At 41.1% G+C, this 15846-nt stretch overlaps 1 protein-coding gene across 2 annotated transcripts; it reads left to right on the top strand.

Annotated features, from left to right (window-relative positions):
• The first annotated feature begins 4559 nt into the window (after positions 1-4559).
• On the top strand, positions 4560-9553 carry LOC121556354 (adenosine receptor A2b). 2 transcript variants are annotated; one of them, XR_005998145.1, is made up of 4 exons: positions 4560-5436; positions 6721-7075; positions 8803-8907; positions 9423-9553. XR_005998145.1 is itself a non-coding variant. In XM_041870261.1 (2 exons), exons 1-2 carry the CDS (start codon positions 4641-4643, stop codon positions 7017-7019), a joined length of 1095 nt encoding a protein of 364 aa, XP_041726195.1. In that variant the 5' UTR covers positions 4560-4640; the 3' UTR covers positions 7020-8359. The 2 variants fall into 2 exon arrangements, 1 of the variants encoding a protein (XP_041726195.1); XM_041870261.1 differs by lacking the exons at positions 8803-8907; positions 9423-9553 and having other exon boundaries at positions 6721-8359.
• Positions 9554-15846: the final 6293 nt, after the last annotated feature.

Here is a 15846-nt window from a genome sequence, read left to right as displayed (position 1 = left end):
AATGCTGAGTTGCATCCAAACAACACCATACCTACTGTGAAGCATGGGGGTGGAAACATCATGCTTTGGGGCTGTTTTTCTGCAAAGGGACCAGGACGACTGATCCGTGTAAAGGAAAGAATGAATGCAAGGGCATTGAAGATGAAACGTGGCTGGGTCTTTCAGCATGACAATGATCCCAAACACACCGCCCGGGCAACGAAGGAGTGGCTTCGTAAGAAACATTTCAAGGTCCTGGAGTGGCCTAGCCAGTCTCCAGATATCAACCCCATAGAAAATCTTTGGAGGGAGTTGAAAGTCCATGTTGCCCAGCGACAGCCCCAAAACATCACTGCTCTTGAGGAGATCTGCATGGAGGAATGGGCCAAAATACCAGCAACAGTGTGTGAAAACCTTGTGAAGACTTACAGAAAACGTTTGACCTGTGTCATTGCCAACAAAGGGTATATAACAAAGTATTGAGAAACTTTTGTTATTGACCAAATACTTATTTTCCACCATAATTTGCAAATAAATTCATTACAAATCCTACAATGTGATTTTCTGGATTTTTTTTCCTCATTTTGTCTGTCATAGTTGACGTGTACCTATGATGAAAATTACAGGCCTCTCTCATCTTTTTAAGTGAGAGAACTTGCACAATTGGTGGCTGACTAAATACTTTTTTCCCCCACTGTATGGCATCTAATTTACATTAGAAAATGAATGGTTTTCTTATATCTTAATCAATCCCCTCCTACTAACGGCCTTGTTGTTGTTGTTTTTTTACATCTTCTGACTCAATTTGAAAGAAACTATGCCATGTTTAAATCCCATGACAGTGCCTGTAAACTTATTTATGCACTTAGTCCTTGATAAATCCTTAATCATGCACTTAGTCCTTAACAAGCAAATATACATCATAAAGCAAAGGAAACTTCACGCATGATTCCTTCGTCCTCACCTACCGAGCACAAATCATACATTATGCTGTGTGGTTGTGGGATATTCCCAAACTAGAATTTCCATTTGTTAGGTTCTGACAAACAGAGTAAAACTCAAACGGATGACTAGAAAAAAACCTCAAACCAAGTTTATTCACCCACTGGGTCAAACAGCTGCAAAGACATGTTTACATAAGCACATATATTTATACCCTCCTACTAGGAGGAGTCACCTCCTTGCATTTCTAGATAGCCAACACATCTCTGTTGCTAGTCAGTAACTTTATCCAACATATTGAAAGCATATTGCTCAAGTACAGGTGAGCGGAGAGCAGTTACGAATGACTAATTTCTGTTGTGGTTATGTTACTGCTATCATGCTTCACATTGTATCATTTGCCACTCAACAGTGCCAGTTGCTTTACATTGTTTTGAATGCATTTGACCAGCTTGGGGCTGATTAATGAAACAGTCAAGCGTAAACGTGTTTTAAATATATTTCTGATATTCTCTTTCATGGCTTGTGTGATCATGGACACCATGCAGAATCCTTTTTAATTATACTTTTCATCCAAAGGTTATCTGTTAGGGTGTTTCATCATCACCCTGGACAGCTTTATCTCCATCTCTTCATTCAAAGACTCAATCATGGACACTCTTACTGACAGTTGTGGCTGCTTCGCATTATGTATTGTTGTCTCTACCTTCTTGCCTTTGTGCTGTTGTCTGTGGCCAATAATGTTTGTACCATGTTTTGTGCTGCTGCCATGTTGTGTTGCTACCATGTTGTTGTCATGTGGTGTTGCTACCATGCTGCGTTGTCATGTGTTGCTGCCATGCTATGTTGTTGTATTAGGTCTCTCTTGTTGTGATGTGTGTTTTGTCCTATATTTTTATTTTTAATCCCAGCCCCTGTCCCCGTAGGAGGCCTTCCGCCTTTTGGTAGGCCATCATTGTAAATAAGAATTTGTTCTTAACTGACTTGCCTAGTTAAATCAAATAAAAAATAAAATGTCATATCAGTGTGCACCTGCCAGAGTGCTTTTATACACAATGGCAGAGCCCTGTTATCATGCGGAGGTGGGGAGACTGTCAGACAGACAGAGAGCATAGTGCTGCTTGTTTCCCTTCACTTATAGCCCAGTGATAATGAAAGTTAGCAGTGGACCACTACCCCCACCTCCACCCTTCAGCCTCCATTCCAACCTGTGGTAGTCAGCCTACTATCTCTCCTCAGCATCTGTTATGTGTCACCATCCACTTGTGGAAGCATTCAGTGATGCAGCCCACGCAAAACAATCATAGTCCACCCACTCACACAAAAAACAACACTGCACATCTTTCCATATCTTGCAGGAGCAGAGACATCCACAAAACATGCTGTGTACTCACACACACAGGGAAACCTACATGTGTACACGGACACACACACACCTCTATCTTTCCCTAACAGCTACTCATTTAAAGTATTCACACCATCCGTATTTGAGCTGTACAGATAAAGACTCCCATAAAAACAATGTGAAAATATGAATTCATTCTATTTGTTAAATCCCTATTTCTTAACGCGAATTCAAAATATTATTGAAAAGAGACGGAATATTAACCCAACTATGGCACATAAGCGATTGGGGAAAACTTGCAGTTGGGTATAAGAAGATAACCCTGGTTGTTTTGCTTTGATTCCAGAACCATCTGACCTTCTGCAGGGATGAGTCACCCTCTTTTCTGTGAACTTCCTGTAGATTCTAACTGCTATCTAATCCTGTTAGTCCTGCTATTCTGAGGAGGCACATAAGGTAATTCAGAGGTTCAGTTGTCCAATATGGACTGATTGCTACAGTGCAACACATTACCTCTGCCTGGAATACACTACTTACATTGTACATCAAAGTCAGATTTATCAAAGCATCCAATCATATTGTCCATGCACCATTTAAAAAAATCACATTTGAGATAATATTCTGACTAATTAGACTAATTATATGTCCTATGTCATTTTGATTATATTATGAAAGGGTGCTTGAATTCTGATTGAATGAGTCACAAAAACCTAAAGCCTCATTATCCTGCCCCATTTATTACTGACTCAACATAGGCTAATGATCTCCTACCTGACTTGAACCCTGGTTTATGAGTAATTCATCTTCACTTGGGTAGAAGTTTAGTTGTTGCAATGTAAAACCCACAAGCACAGAGCAGCCTCTCTAACAGAGAGAAACGGTCGTAAATCAGCACAGAAAATCTGAAAAAAATGAGGACACTTATCGCCATGCTTCAGGTAACCAATGGCAAACTGAGATGTGCATCAGCCCCACACTCCTGTGGCTCAAATTAGAAAATGGATGTGTTGAGTGATTACAGAAAGGCACAAATTGGCCCCATACTTTTCGCTTCAGACTGGTACAATGCCTTGTCTCTAAAGCATAGCGGTGGCTATCTACATCACAAAACATGCATCTCCTTTTCATCCTTTAATGTGCATAAAAAATGTATGTAGCATGAGATCATGATTGTGTTTTTTAATGGCCAATATGTATTTGCATTGCTTTTAAAATCTCACGGCAGCTTGTGTCTTAATTTGTTCTTGATGATTCCTGATTATTCGCGTCAACAGCTTGATTCATTTTGCAGACAGACACTAATGGAATATTATTTGTTTGGGCACAATCTTTCAATGGAAAGATAAATTCACTCTATCAACTTGTCACATTTTGAAGAGCTAAGGAATGCCTACAAATAAGCCTTCTGGTAATAACAAAAAAATGGATTCCAACAAAACTTGTTACATCTTTTTCATACAATGTGAAGTATATTCTGTAGAATCAAATGAAATAACCTTGTATTGGGGTGAGGCTTAATGAAAATATTATTGATCTCTGACTGATATTTCTCATGAAGGCCCTTGGATAGATAAAATAACATTTCTGCCTCAGTCACTAATATGACAGAATGTGAGCTATCTGGACAGTATCAGTTTGAACAGTGAGGTCCAGCTGCTATGGAGGCCCATCAGAGGGGCTGCTTCCCCAGCAGGTAGGCTAGTAGTGTCAGCTAGCCATGGACATATCCCTCTGTGGAAGGAGGACTACCTGTAATATGCCTTTGATATATGCACTTGTCACTGTCCTAATGACCAATCCCTCTGTGTGGAGTCCCGCGCAGGGCTTGGAGGAGGAGATGGGCTCATCTTTCAGCTACTTATGTTAATGTCCTCACTCTTCCTCCCCAATCCACTCCCCCATGTAGCTCATCTCTGCCTGTGCTCAGGTGGCCCTCACCTGATTCAGCGTGTAGAAGAATTGAGCTGTGAGGGAGCCATTTCTCATACAACTAGGCCACAACTGAATAATCCTAGTGTAAATGAGTGTCTCAATACAATGTCGACTACATTACACAACAAAACAATGGCATAAATGGACACCAACTCCTAAATGTGATGAAAAGTCCTTTGAATGTGTATATTTATCCTTATAGCCAAGGAAGTATAATTTGCATCTAGGTTGATATTTTTACTTACATCAGATCTACATATTTGATTGGGGCACGTGACTCCCACCTAATGTGCCACAGGTGTGGTAGTGGTATTTATTATTGTGAATACCACGCCTTGGTAATTCGACTTTATCATGTAAATTCACCTGAAAGAATTTTTAAGAGCATGCCCTTGGGTGGTGGGAGTTTTTACGGAGGAAGTGACAAACAATGTGAAGGACAATGTTTCCAACACTCAATTTGTCCGAGTCCGACACCAATCTAACCAGCACCGATACGCAAATACTTCTAGAACGGCACCGGCCCATTAAAATTGGCATAATATCAGTTTTAGGAGCGATGATCACGTTGGGAAATATTGCAGTTATTCTGGTGATTTCTTCATCGGTGTCCGGCTGGTCAAGGAACTCTCGATACTTTTTACTCTCACTCACCGGTGCTGATTCGGCGTTTGGACTGATCATCACGCCCTTGAATCTGTGCGTCAGTCTTGCGAAAGACTACAGCGAAGGCCCAGACACCCTCTGTCACATTGTGGCTTTCTTCAACGCGACGATCTATTCGACTTGCATGTACACACTGGCTACAATAAGTCTAGAAAGATACATTGCAGTGTTTTACCCGCTGAAGTACTCCTCACTGATGACCAGGAGAAGAACGCTGCTTCTGATCGCGTTTGCATGGTGTTTTCCTCCATTTTTACTTGTGCCCATATCTTTTCCTGACGGGATAATTGAGGTCCATTTTTCTACAGCGTCACTAGTTTGCAATCCATCGTACTTTACTAACGTTGTGTACACGCTAACGTTGACGTGCCTCATCTTCTTTCCTTGTTCAATCATCATGACTTGCGCAAACCTGCGCCTTTGGTTTGCTGCAAAGAGACAGCGGTTAAAGATGCGCACACAACATCTGGGTCGTCACAACAGACCCGACGTAGCCTCCAGGGTGCTTGTCCCTGTGATGACTGTATACTACACATGTTGGACGCCGTGCATGGCGGCAATTATCTATAATGGTGAGTAGGCCTATAGAAGGAACCAGTTGGTTTACATTTAGGGGATGCAGGAAACTTTTTAAACTTGTAGATGGAACATCTAAAATTCAGACAGGGTGCATGCTTTTCCCAAAGTCACCACCCTCCTATATGAGCTCAGGAAAATAACCCTAACAAATGTAGGCTACAAGGCTGTAAAGTGGAAATGCCAATGTGCTGGGTGTAAGATAACTGAGGTAGGCTGATGAATCAGACTGTGATACCGGCAACTTCTGGTATACAGCCTGAAACTAAGCAGTGTAAACGGGGAACGTTTCCTTATAAGCAAGAATCTTGAATAAATATACATTACATTTTACCCTACTGGTTGTCAGTATAGTTGGTCGTTCAGTGGATCTACTTCTGAGACAAATTAGCCACAGGAAAGTGTTATTTACCTGACTTTTTAGAGCGCTGGGATTGCTGCTGAATTATTTATCACCTGGCACATGCGGAAAACCATGTAAACACCTGTAAGACTTTGGTCAGTATGCATGCATGTCCTTTAGGCTTGTGCACATGCCTTGGGTCAGGAGCAAACACATCTTGATTGTCACACAGTCCCACATTTTTAAGTCTGTAATAATACTTTTCTGTGGATATTTTGTCTCAAATTTCAACCCACTGAAGAACTAACCCCACGGACAATCGGCAGAGTAAGTTAACATCATTTTATTCAACGTTCGTGATAGACAAGGGACGTTTAGTTTTTCGTTATTTGTAAATGTGTTTGCCTAAAGGCGCCGCATACTAGGTTCGGTTTGGTAACTTGGCTAGGTGAAGTTTTTGCAGAGGAGATCTTAGTCGTGCAATTTTACATCTAACTAAGATGTTTGGTGCAGTATTTCTCAAGTGAAAAAATGCACATGAAAACTAGTCGTCTCTTCTTGAATGACAACAAACACTTAAAAAGAAGGATCCCGTCCATAGTTCCCACACCTACTAGAAGTAGTACTTTTGATGATCACTGAAGAAGGGATGTAGACTTTGGCGAACTTTGACTTGCCTCGAGAAAAAATGTAGCCGCGAACAGACACAAAAAAAGAGAACCTGGCAAACACTAAAACAAATAAAAAGTCACATTTTCATCATAATATAGCCTATGTGAAAACTGTTTTGACTGGGAAGCATGTGACAGGCTTTACTCAGGAGGCCTATATGATGTGTTTAATGTCAAAGCTTGTGCTTAGTCAGTCTTTTATTTCATAGCCCTATGTTGGCCCTTTTATGTATTTCTCTCTCTCTCTCTGTTGTCTCTTCCACCAGCCATCTCAGGAAACAGAGTTCCGGAGTGGATGGAGTTTGTGGTGGTGTGGCTACCAACCTCCAACGGTTTCCTCAACTGCATCTTCTACTTCTGGATCAACCGCAGCTTCCGTAGAAAGTTCTGCCTGCTCTTCCAGCGGCTGTGTCTCACAGTGTGCCCAGATTTGGCCAAGGCCCTGGGCTGCACAGCCAGCTCACAGACTGGAGTATGGGACAATAACAACACCCTCCCGGAACGCTGCTCCAGTGTGTCGTCAACCTGCAACCTGATCACCCTGGCCAGTGACACCACCTTCTGAGGGATTCGACTCCTCATAGACATGGTACTCACTCACATTATTCAATGATACATCTGGTAAGTTTCAACACCAAACACCTGAAGGACATTTAGGAGAGCTGCTTTGTATTGAGATCGTGCTAACAGGTTATATTTAAAAACAAAAAGTGTGGCAAGGAGACATGGGAGTGCTGTCAGGCCATGGCGTGGTGTTTGACAGGGCTTTATAAAGCATCTATCTTCCTCACCATCACTATGCAGTTTGAGATATTTAGAATATTTTTTTTTGTGTTGAACCCAAACATAATTATTAGACATTTTATTCATCCCCAGTTGACAGTATTTGGTCCATGCTGGAATGTTTCTTTTTATAGATAATTGTTTTTGTTTTACATTTTACTCTGTCACACCAAGTGTTGTCAGAATGTCATGCACCAACAGTGAAGACCTCTTAAACCACATTTTTAGTTGAGTTATTTTTTCGTTTGTAAATCCATCTGAATGTAGCCCTCGTCCAGCCATGTCTCCCGCCACCTTGTTTGTATTTGTATTATCAGTATTTTACATGGTGCTACAATTTTATCTACAGGTTGTCTATAGCCAATCAATATATTGCACTTAAATGTCAAAATAATGTTTAATTAATTGAAATGGATATTTAGCCATCAAACAATAAATTGTATTTGGTGAACTTCGCTAGGAAATGTTTACAAGCGCTTTGATGGTCTTCAGGCCGTCTACTCTGTACTCCTATATCTTGTATATCAAAGGCCTGGCGTTTACGTAGCAGCCTTGCAAGGTTAACCTTTAAGTCATAGAATTTCATTTCTGAGAAAAGTAATTAAATGTCTCCAGTGTATAAAGGTCACCACCACACTCATGTCTGTTGGAGTTACCCCTTCCCTCTCTTTGACTAGCTTCTCATATCACCAGGGTCACCTCCCAATTCGTGGTCCCTTTTTTAAAGCGGTTAAGACTATGCAAAACCATCACTGTGCTACTGTCCACCCTACATTGTATCATGTTGGGCAGCTCTCTTATACTATATACAACTTCATTTAGACTATCTATTATGGTAAATGTTGACTGTGATACCTGTTGGTTGTGAACCCATCTCCTGAGATTCATGACCTGGAATGTATAGTGTTTGGCCTAAATCTGAAAATGTAGGCCATATTTATTATGAAACTTGCCAAACTCAATTGGTGCGTTCAAATGTAAAAAGAACTGGGACTTTTACGAATGATGTACGTTTAAATTGTCTTTTGTGAATAGTTGAGTGACTTTGCTGTGTACATAAAATATAATTTTATATTGTTTATAAATAAGTGTAAAACCCCCAAAATGTTTGTGATTGGGAAATAAAGCATAATGCCTTTATTGTGTTGTCTTAATTAGTCATTTAGTGTGGCATGCAAAAGGAGAGGCAGATTTGAGAAGCTGCCTACATGGGAATTATGCTCTGCAAGAGCATTCCCTGAATATCAGTGTATTCTTTCCAAAACTGTATTTAGTCCAATTTGAGGCCAAGTCAGACACCCTATGGTTCCAGACAGGTTTCTGGGCCTTGGCTCAGGAGATCCAGTCATAGATGGTGGGCCGATGCATCGTATCTGCTTTAGTTTTCGAGATGATTGGTCTCTGCTGAGGGAGGAGCTGGTTTTTACATATCGTGTATATTTTTCTGAACGCATTTCCGTTTGGCAATGTCAATTCTTGCAAAATACTTTTACGTTCGCTAGCTGGACAGGCAAACACTGCCAAGTACTAAACAGTAAACCAATCAAAATTTGTGTACTATCCAGGTACCATCTCTGCTGGACAAGTCTGCGAATCACGTTCTCCATACCTAATGTACATAAGCACAGCTGGTGACAGCTCGAGATCTCAGTCTGACAAACTGCTATCAGGTAAAGTATTTATTTTTATGTTTGGTATCAATTTAGTTATTGAAATGTGATACCATCAATGCATTCTGTAAAATAACTCCCAACTTTACTTAACGCAGTAACCTTAGAAATGTAGCTAGCTAGCTACAACCAGTAGACCTGTTGCTAGCTGGCAGGAGCAGATGGCTTCATCACTACTAGCATGTCATTCTGGGACAGGGAGCTTTAGCTATAATTATTCCAAGTAATAATTTAAGACTACAAAAATCTATAGGACAAGTATTGTAACGCTAATACAGTCATCAAGGCAGAACTCACTAATTTCATTCATGCTGACAAATAAGAAATGCCACATTATCCCTGTCAATAGGCCTAGTTGGAGTAGGATGCAGAGCACCCTGCCTTTATCCTTGTAGCCTAGTTGTTGTAATTTAAGACTGTCAAGATGTTCATTTCTAGCTCACTACAATCCTTTGCTGCTGTGATTTCTTTGATTCAATCTGGTCTCTCACGTTTGTCTCCCACGATCTATTCAGCTCTCCTCTCCTGTGTCCTGCTCCCAGAGATCAACTAAGTGCTACTCACCAAGCATGGGTTCAGCTGAATCACTCACTTGTGTGGAGAACCATCCTACTGCAGTTTTAACTATCCCTGCCATCACCATTAAACATTGAGACCCCATATGCATTTGTCTGTCAGTTTTGTCTTACAAAGTCTACACAGTCTAGTGTATTTTAGAGTTGACAAGCACCAACTACAGATACACATGCTTCTTTAAAGACTAAATTCAATATAAACTCAGCAAAAAACGAAACGTCCCTTTTTCAGGACCCTGTCTTTCAAAGATAATTTGTAAAAATCCAAATAACTTCACAGATCTTCATTGTAAAGGGTTTAAACACTGTTTCCCATGCTTGTTCAATTAACCATAAACAATTAATGAACATGCGCCTGTGGAACGGTCGTTAAGACACTAACAGCTTACAGACGGTAGGCAATTAAGGTCACAGTTATGAAAACTTAGGACACTAAAGAGGCCTTTCTACTGACTCTGGAAAAACACCAAAAGAAAGATGCCCAGGGTCCCTGCTCATCTGCGTGAACGTGCCTTACGCATGCTGCAAGGAGGCATGAGGACTGCAGATGTGGCCAGGGCAATAAATTGCAATGCCTGTACTGTGAGATGCCTAAGACAGCGCTACATGGAGACAGCTGATCGTCCTCGCAGTGGCAGACCATGTGTAACAACACCTGCACAGGATCGGTACATCTGAACATCACACCTGCGGGACAGGTACAGGATGGCAACAACAACTGCCCGAGTTACACCAGGAACGCACAATCCCTCCATCAGTGCTCAGACTGTCCGCAATAGGCTGGACTGAGGGCTTGTAGGCATATTGTAAGGCAGGTCCTCACCAGACATCTCCGGCAACAACGTTTCCTATGGGCGCACACACACCGTCGCTGGACCAGACAGGACTGACAAAAGTGCTCTTCACTGACAAGTTGCGGTTTTGTCTCACCAGGGGTGATGGTCGGATTCGCGTTTATCGTCGAAGGAATGAGCGTTACACCGAGGCCTGTACTCTGGAGCGGGATCGACTTGGAGGTGGAGGGTCCGTCATGGTCTGGGGCGGTGTGTCACAGCATCATCGGACTGAGCTTGTTGTCATTGCAGGCAATCTCAACGCTGTGCGTTACAGGGAAGACATCCTCCTCCCTCATGTGGTACCCTTCCTGCAGGCTCATCCTGACATGATCCTCCAGCATGACAATGCCACCAGCCATACTGCTCGTTCTGTGCGTGATTTCCTGCAATACATTATTGTCAGTGTTCTGCCATGGCCAGCGAAGAGCCTGGATCTCAATCCCATTGAGACACCTTTTGCGGTTTGTCTCTGTACTCAATAAATGGTGAAACACAATGATGTTCTTTGTTCAAATGTATATGTTTTAAATGTACGCCTCACTCAGTCATAGTTAGTAGTAGAATAATGGATTTACAATAATTTGGCACTGTCAACTTTTAGAAGGTTAGTAGGAAAGTTAGGTTAATCATTTAAACCACCTAAATCTAGTCACTGAACATTTTAGAATTTGAAACTCAAACATTAATTTCCCAACTGCTTTTTCTATAGTTCTGCAGACTATCATTCTCCATACCTTATATTCCAATGCATCCAACATTATGCAAGCCCTCCATGGTATTGGTCAGCTGCTGACATTTGAACTCCTCTGGTTTAGGAATCAAACTGGTCATCATATTACAGAGCACGTTGTATACATTTTGTTCAGCTGTTTTTAGAGATTGTATTGCAAGGTATATGTGTAGGATATACCGTGTTGGCTAATATGAATATGCAGCTGTAGTATTTAAACCTCAATTTTTGCATATGGTGTCTATAGAAAGTCTACACCCCCCTTGGATTTCTTCAAATTGTATTGTTTTACAAAGTAATACAAAATACTCTGTCAAAGTGGAAGAAAAATTCTAACATTTTTAAAAAAGATTAATGAAAAATATAACCAATATACCATGATTAGGAAAGTATTCACCACCCTGAGTAAATACATGTTAGAAACACCTTTGGCAGTGATTACAGCTGTGAGTCTTCTTGGGTAAGTCTCATAAGAACGTTGCACACCTGTATTGTGCAATATTTGCCCATTATTATTTTCAAAATTCTTTAAGCTCTGTCAAGTTATTGGGGATCATGGGTAGACAACCATTTTCTAGTCTTGTCATAGATTTTCAAGCAGATTTTAAGTCAAAACTGTAAATTGGCCACTCAATCACTGCCTTCTTGGTAAGCAACTCATGTAGATTTGGCTTTGTGTTGTAGGTTATTGTCCTACTGAAAGGTGAATTCCTCTCCCAGTGTCTGTGTAAAGCAGACTGAAGCAGGTTTTCCTCTAGGATTTTGCCTTTGCTTAGCTCCATTCCGTTTCTTTTCATCCTGAAAAACTCCTCAGTCTTTGCCGATGTCAAGCATACCCATACCATCATGCAGCCACCACCATGCTTGAAAATAAGGAGGCCGTTACTCAGTGATGTGTTGTGCTGGATTTGCCCCAAACATAAGGCTTTGCATTTAGGCCAAAGTGTGTATTCCTTTGCTGTGTTTTTTTTGCAGTATTACTTTAGTGCCTTGTTGCATACATACAGTGGGGGAAAAAGTATTTAGTCAGCCACCAATTGTGCAAGTTCTCCCACTTAAAAAGATGAGAGAGCCCTGTAATTTTCATCATAGGTACACGTCAACTATGACAGACAAATTGAGATTTATTTTCTCCAGAAAATCACATTGTAGGATTTTTAATGAATTTATGTGCAAATTATGGTGGAAAATAAGTATTTGGTCACCTACAAACAAGCAAGATTTCTGGCTCTCACAGACCTGTAACTTCTTCTTTAAGAGGCTCCTCTGTCCTCCACTCGTTACCTGTATTAATGGCACCTGTTTGAACTTGTTATCAGTATAAAAGACACCTGTCCATAACCTCAAACAGTCACACTCCAAACTCCACTATGGCCAAGACCAAAGAGCTGTCAAAGGACACCAGAAACAAAATTGTAGACCTGCACCAGTGTGGGAAGACTGAATCTGCAATAGGTAAGCAGCTTGGTTTGAAGAAATCAACTGTGGGAGCAATTATTAGGAAATGGAAGACATACAAGACCACTGATAATCTCCCTCGATCTGGGGCTCCACGCAAGATCTCACCCCGTGGGGTCAAAATGATCACAAGAACGGTGAGCAAAAATCCCAGAACCACACGGGGGGACCTAGTGAATGACCTGCAGAGAGCTGGGTACCAAAGTAACAAAGCCTACCATCAGTAACACACTACGCCGCCAGGGACTCAAATCCTGCAGTGCCAGACGTGTCCCCCTGCTTAAGCCAGTACATGTCCAGGCCCGTCTGAAGTTTGCTAGAGTTCATTTGGATGATCCAGAAGAGGATTGGGAGAATGTCATATGGTCAGATGAAACCAAAATATAACTTTTTGGTAAAAACTCAACTCGTCGTGTTTGGAGGACAAAGAATGCTGAGTTGCATCCAAAGAACACCATTCCTACTGTGAAGCATGGGGGTGGAAACATCATGCTTTGGGGCTGTTTTTCTGCAAAGGGACCAGGACGACTGATCCGTGTAAAGGAAAGAATGAATGGGGCCATGTATCGTGAGATTTTGAGTGAAAACCTCCTTCCATCAGCAAGGGCATTGAAGATGAAATGTGGCTGGGTCTTTCAGCATGACAATGATCCCAAACACACCGCCCGGGCAACGAAGGAGTGGCTTCGTAAGAAACATTTCAAGGTCCTGGAGTGGCCTAGTCAGTCTCCAGATCTCAACCCCATAGAAAATCTTTGGAGGGAGTTGAAAGTCCGTGTTGCCCAGCGACAGCCCCAAAACATCACTGCTCTAGAGGAGATCTGCATGGAGGAATGGGCCAAAATACCAGCAACAGTGTGTGAAAACCTTGTGAAGACTTACAGAAAACGTTTGACCTGTGTCATTGCCAACAAATGGTATATAACAAAGTATTGAGAAACTTTTGTTATTGACCAAATCCTTATTTTCCACCATAATTTGCAAATAAATTCATTAAAAATCCTACAATGTGATTTTCTGGAGAAAAAAATTCTCAATTTGTCTGTCATAGTTGACGTGTACCTATGATGAAAATTACAGGCCTCTCTCATCTTTTTAAGTGGGAGTACTTGCATAATTGGTGGCTGACTAAATACTTTTTTCCCCCACTGTGTATATATATAATTTTCTTTTCACTTTGACATTATGGAATATTATTTTGTGTAGATCAATGACAAAAAAATACAATTACATCTATTTCAATCCCACTTTGTAACGCAACGAAATGTGAAAGAGGTTCAAGGAGGTGTACACTTTCTATAGGCACTATACATGACACACACACATCTTTCTATCAACATGCTTTTATTTGGGTTGATATGCAAATTATAGGATTTAATGTTTCTTTAAGCCTGCAGCTAGTTACTTGAAATGAGACACGCAACCATGCCAACACATGATTAAACATTTGAATTCACTGACACCTGAGTGCTCATGAAACAATAGCTTCCTGGAAATCTGGAGATCTGTTTCTTTTAGAGAAGCAGCACTGTGCCGTTCCAAGGACGACGAATTTGTAGCCTATTTCTCAGAACTGTAATATGGAGTGATTGGAAAGGAAAGGTTTGTTCGAACCAAAAATCTGGCAAGCTTTTTCATGTCAGTAATAAAGGTGGACTTTAGACCGAGTCAGAATAACTGCTCTTACCCACTGATGTATTCATTTATTGGGACTATTTTGGAATCAGAAATCTAGACGTTGAACTTCTGTAGTTGTGCTCTGCTGTAAAGGCCATACTCTTTGTGTAACCTTTCATATCTCTCCAATGATTTTGAATGAACAATTAAGACCATTAATAAAATAATGGCAAATATGTGTATTAAAGGTTCTTTATCTCTTCCTTTTTTAGAACCTAATTTTCTCCTGTTTTTCAGACATTAACACGTCTGCCAAGATTCTATTACAGCGATGTCATAAAAGCCTCACTCATTTGCTGTGCACTAGCTAGGTTTCCGTGCAATTGGCGACAGATTTTCATGCGAATATTCAAAAATCCGTATGAAGAAAATATGCACGTTTTCCAGCCAGTGGTGTGTTTCCACCTAACGTGCTTGTTGCAGATAAAAATCAGTGTGTGATGACGTAGTGCACACAAAATGTAATTTTTTACTTAAGTTTTCATGTACCAAATAAAAATTGAATGTTCAATGTGTTTCCATCAACTTTTTCAACTCTACTGATAGTTTTGTCACAAAAACTGTTGCGTTAAATAGTAAATATGCCTAGTCTGGATTTAGCAGGTGCTCTCGCCAACAGCTCACAGATACATTGCAGGTAGGCTCTGTGGGTAGGTTAGTCTACAGTACATTATGAGATATTTTTATTTGTCAAAGGTCAGTCAAGCATCATTCATCATGTCACCAGAGTAAGACCATCGACATGACTACGTGACTCCAAGTTTACTTCGATATGATGGTTATTCTATCAATATTTGTGCATTAAGGTGTTTCCACCGCCATTTCTCGCTTAATACATTTTACAGAAACAAAAAGATCCCATGTCGAACAAACAAATGATCTGACGACATTTATAAAATTGTTTCCATCACAGCTGTCGTGATTTTTTTTTTTTTAATACGTTACGACTACTCGCATAAAAACTGTGGAAACTTGGTCTGTGATATACAAATAATCAGCTCCTCCCTCGACAGGGATCGATCAACTTCGCGTTTTTCGGCTTCGGCCCACCAGCTATCAGTCTAGACTCTTTATTCCATTACCCTCCTTATTCCATTACAAAGGCTGCATTTAGACAGGCAGCCCAATTTTGATATTTTTTCCACTAATTGGTCTTTTGACCAATCACATCAGATCTTTTTCAGATAATATCAGAATTGGGCTGCCTATCTAAACGCAGCCTGAGACATATCGCCTCTGCCTGCCCTTTTGTGCTTGTTCTACATGTTCACAAAGAGAGGTGTCAGAAACATTGCAATTAAAACATCTGTTTACTTAGCAGGGACAGCTCATGCAAACACCGTCCTCCCCCTCTAATTTCCTCTTTGATAAGCTTCAGACGGCTCTGGCATGAGCCTGTTGTCTGCCAGAGCTGTGGAGGAGAGCACAGCTGCATGCTTATAGGGCCTTGTGTCATAAAGATGTTCAGGCTGCTGATAGCAGGGTAGGAGCTGCCGGCTTGTCAGACAGTGTGGTTGGGTCTCTGTGATTTTATGGAAGGACACACGAGCGCTCCGCCATACAGCGGGGGCGGGGGGGCGATTTTGTCAGGGAAAGGTCTGAGGTACTCCACAAAGAACAACCATTTACAGATACATTTTTCCTCCAGCTAGTATACATGGAT

The sequence above is a fragment of the Coregonus clupeaformis genome, chromosome 33, assembly GCF_020615455.1.
Source record: "Coregonus clupeaformis isolate EN_2021a chromosome 33, ASM2061545v1, whole genome shotgun sequence".
In the NCBI taxonomy this organism is placed as follows: domain Eukaryota; kingdom Metazoa; phylum Chordata; class Actinopteri; order Salmoniformes; family Salmonidae; genus Coregonus; species Coregonus clupeaformis.
Note: the sequence above shows the minus strand (reverse complement) of the source record. Positions and strands in the feature narration are given on the sequence as shown.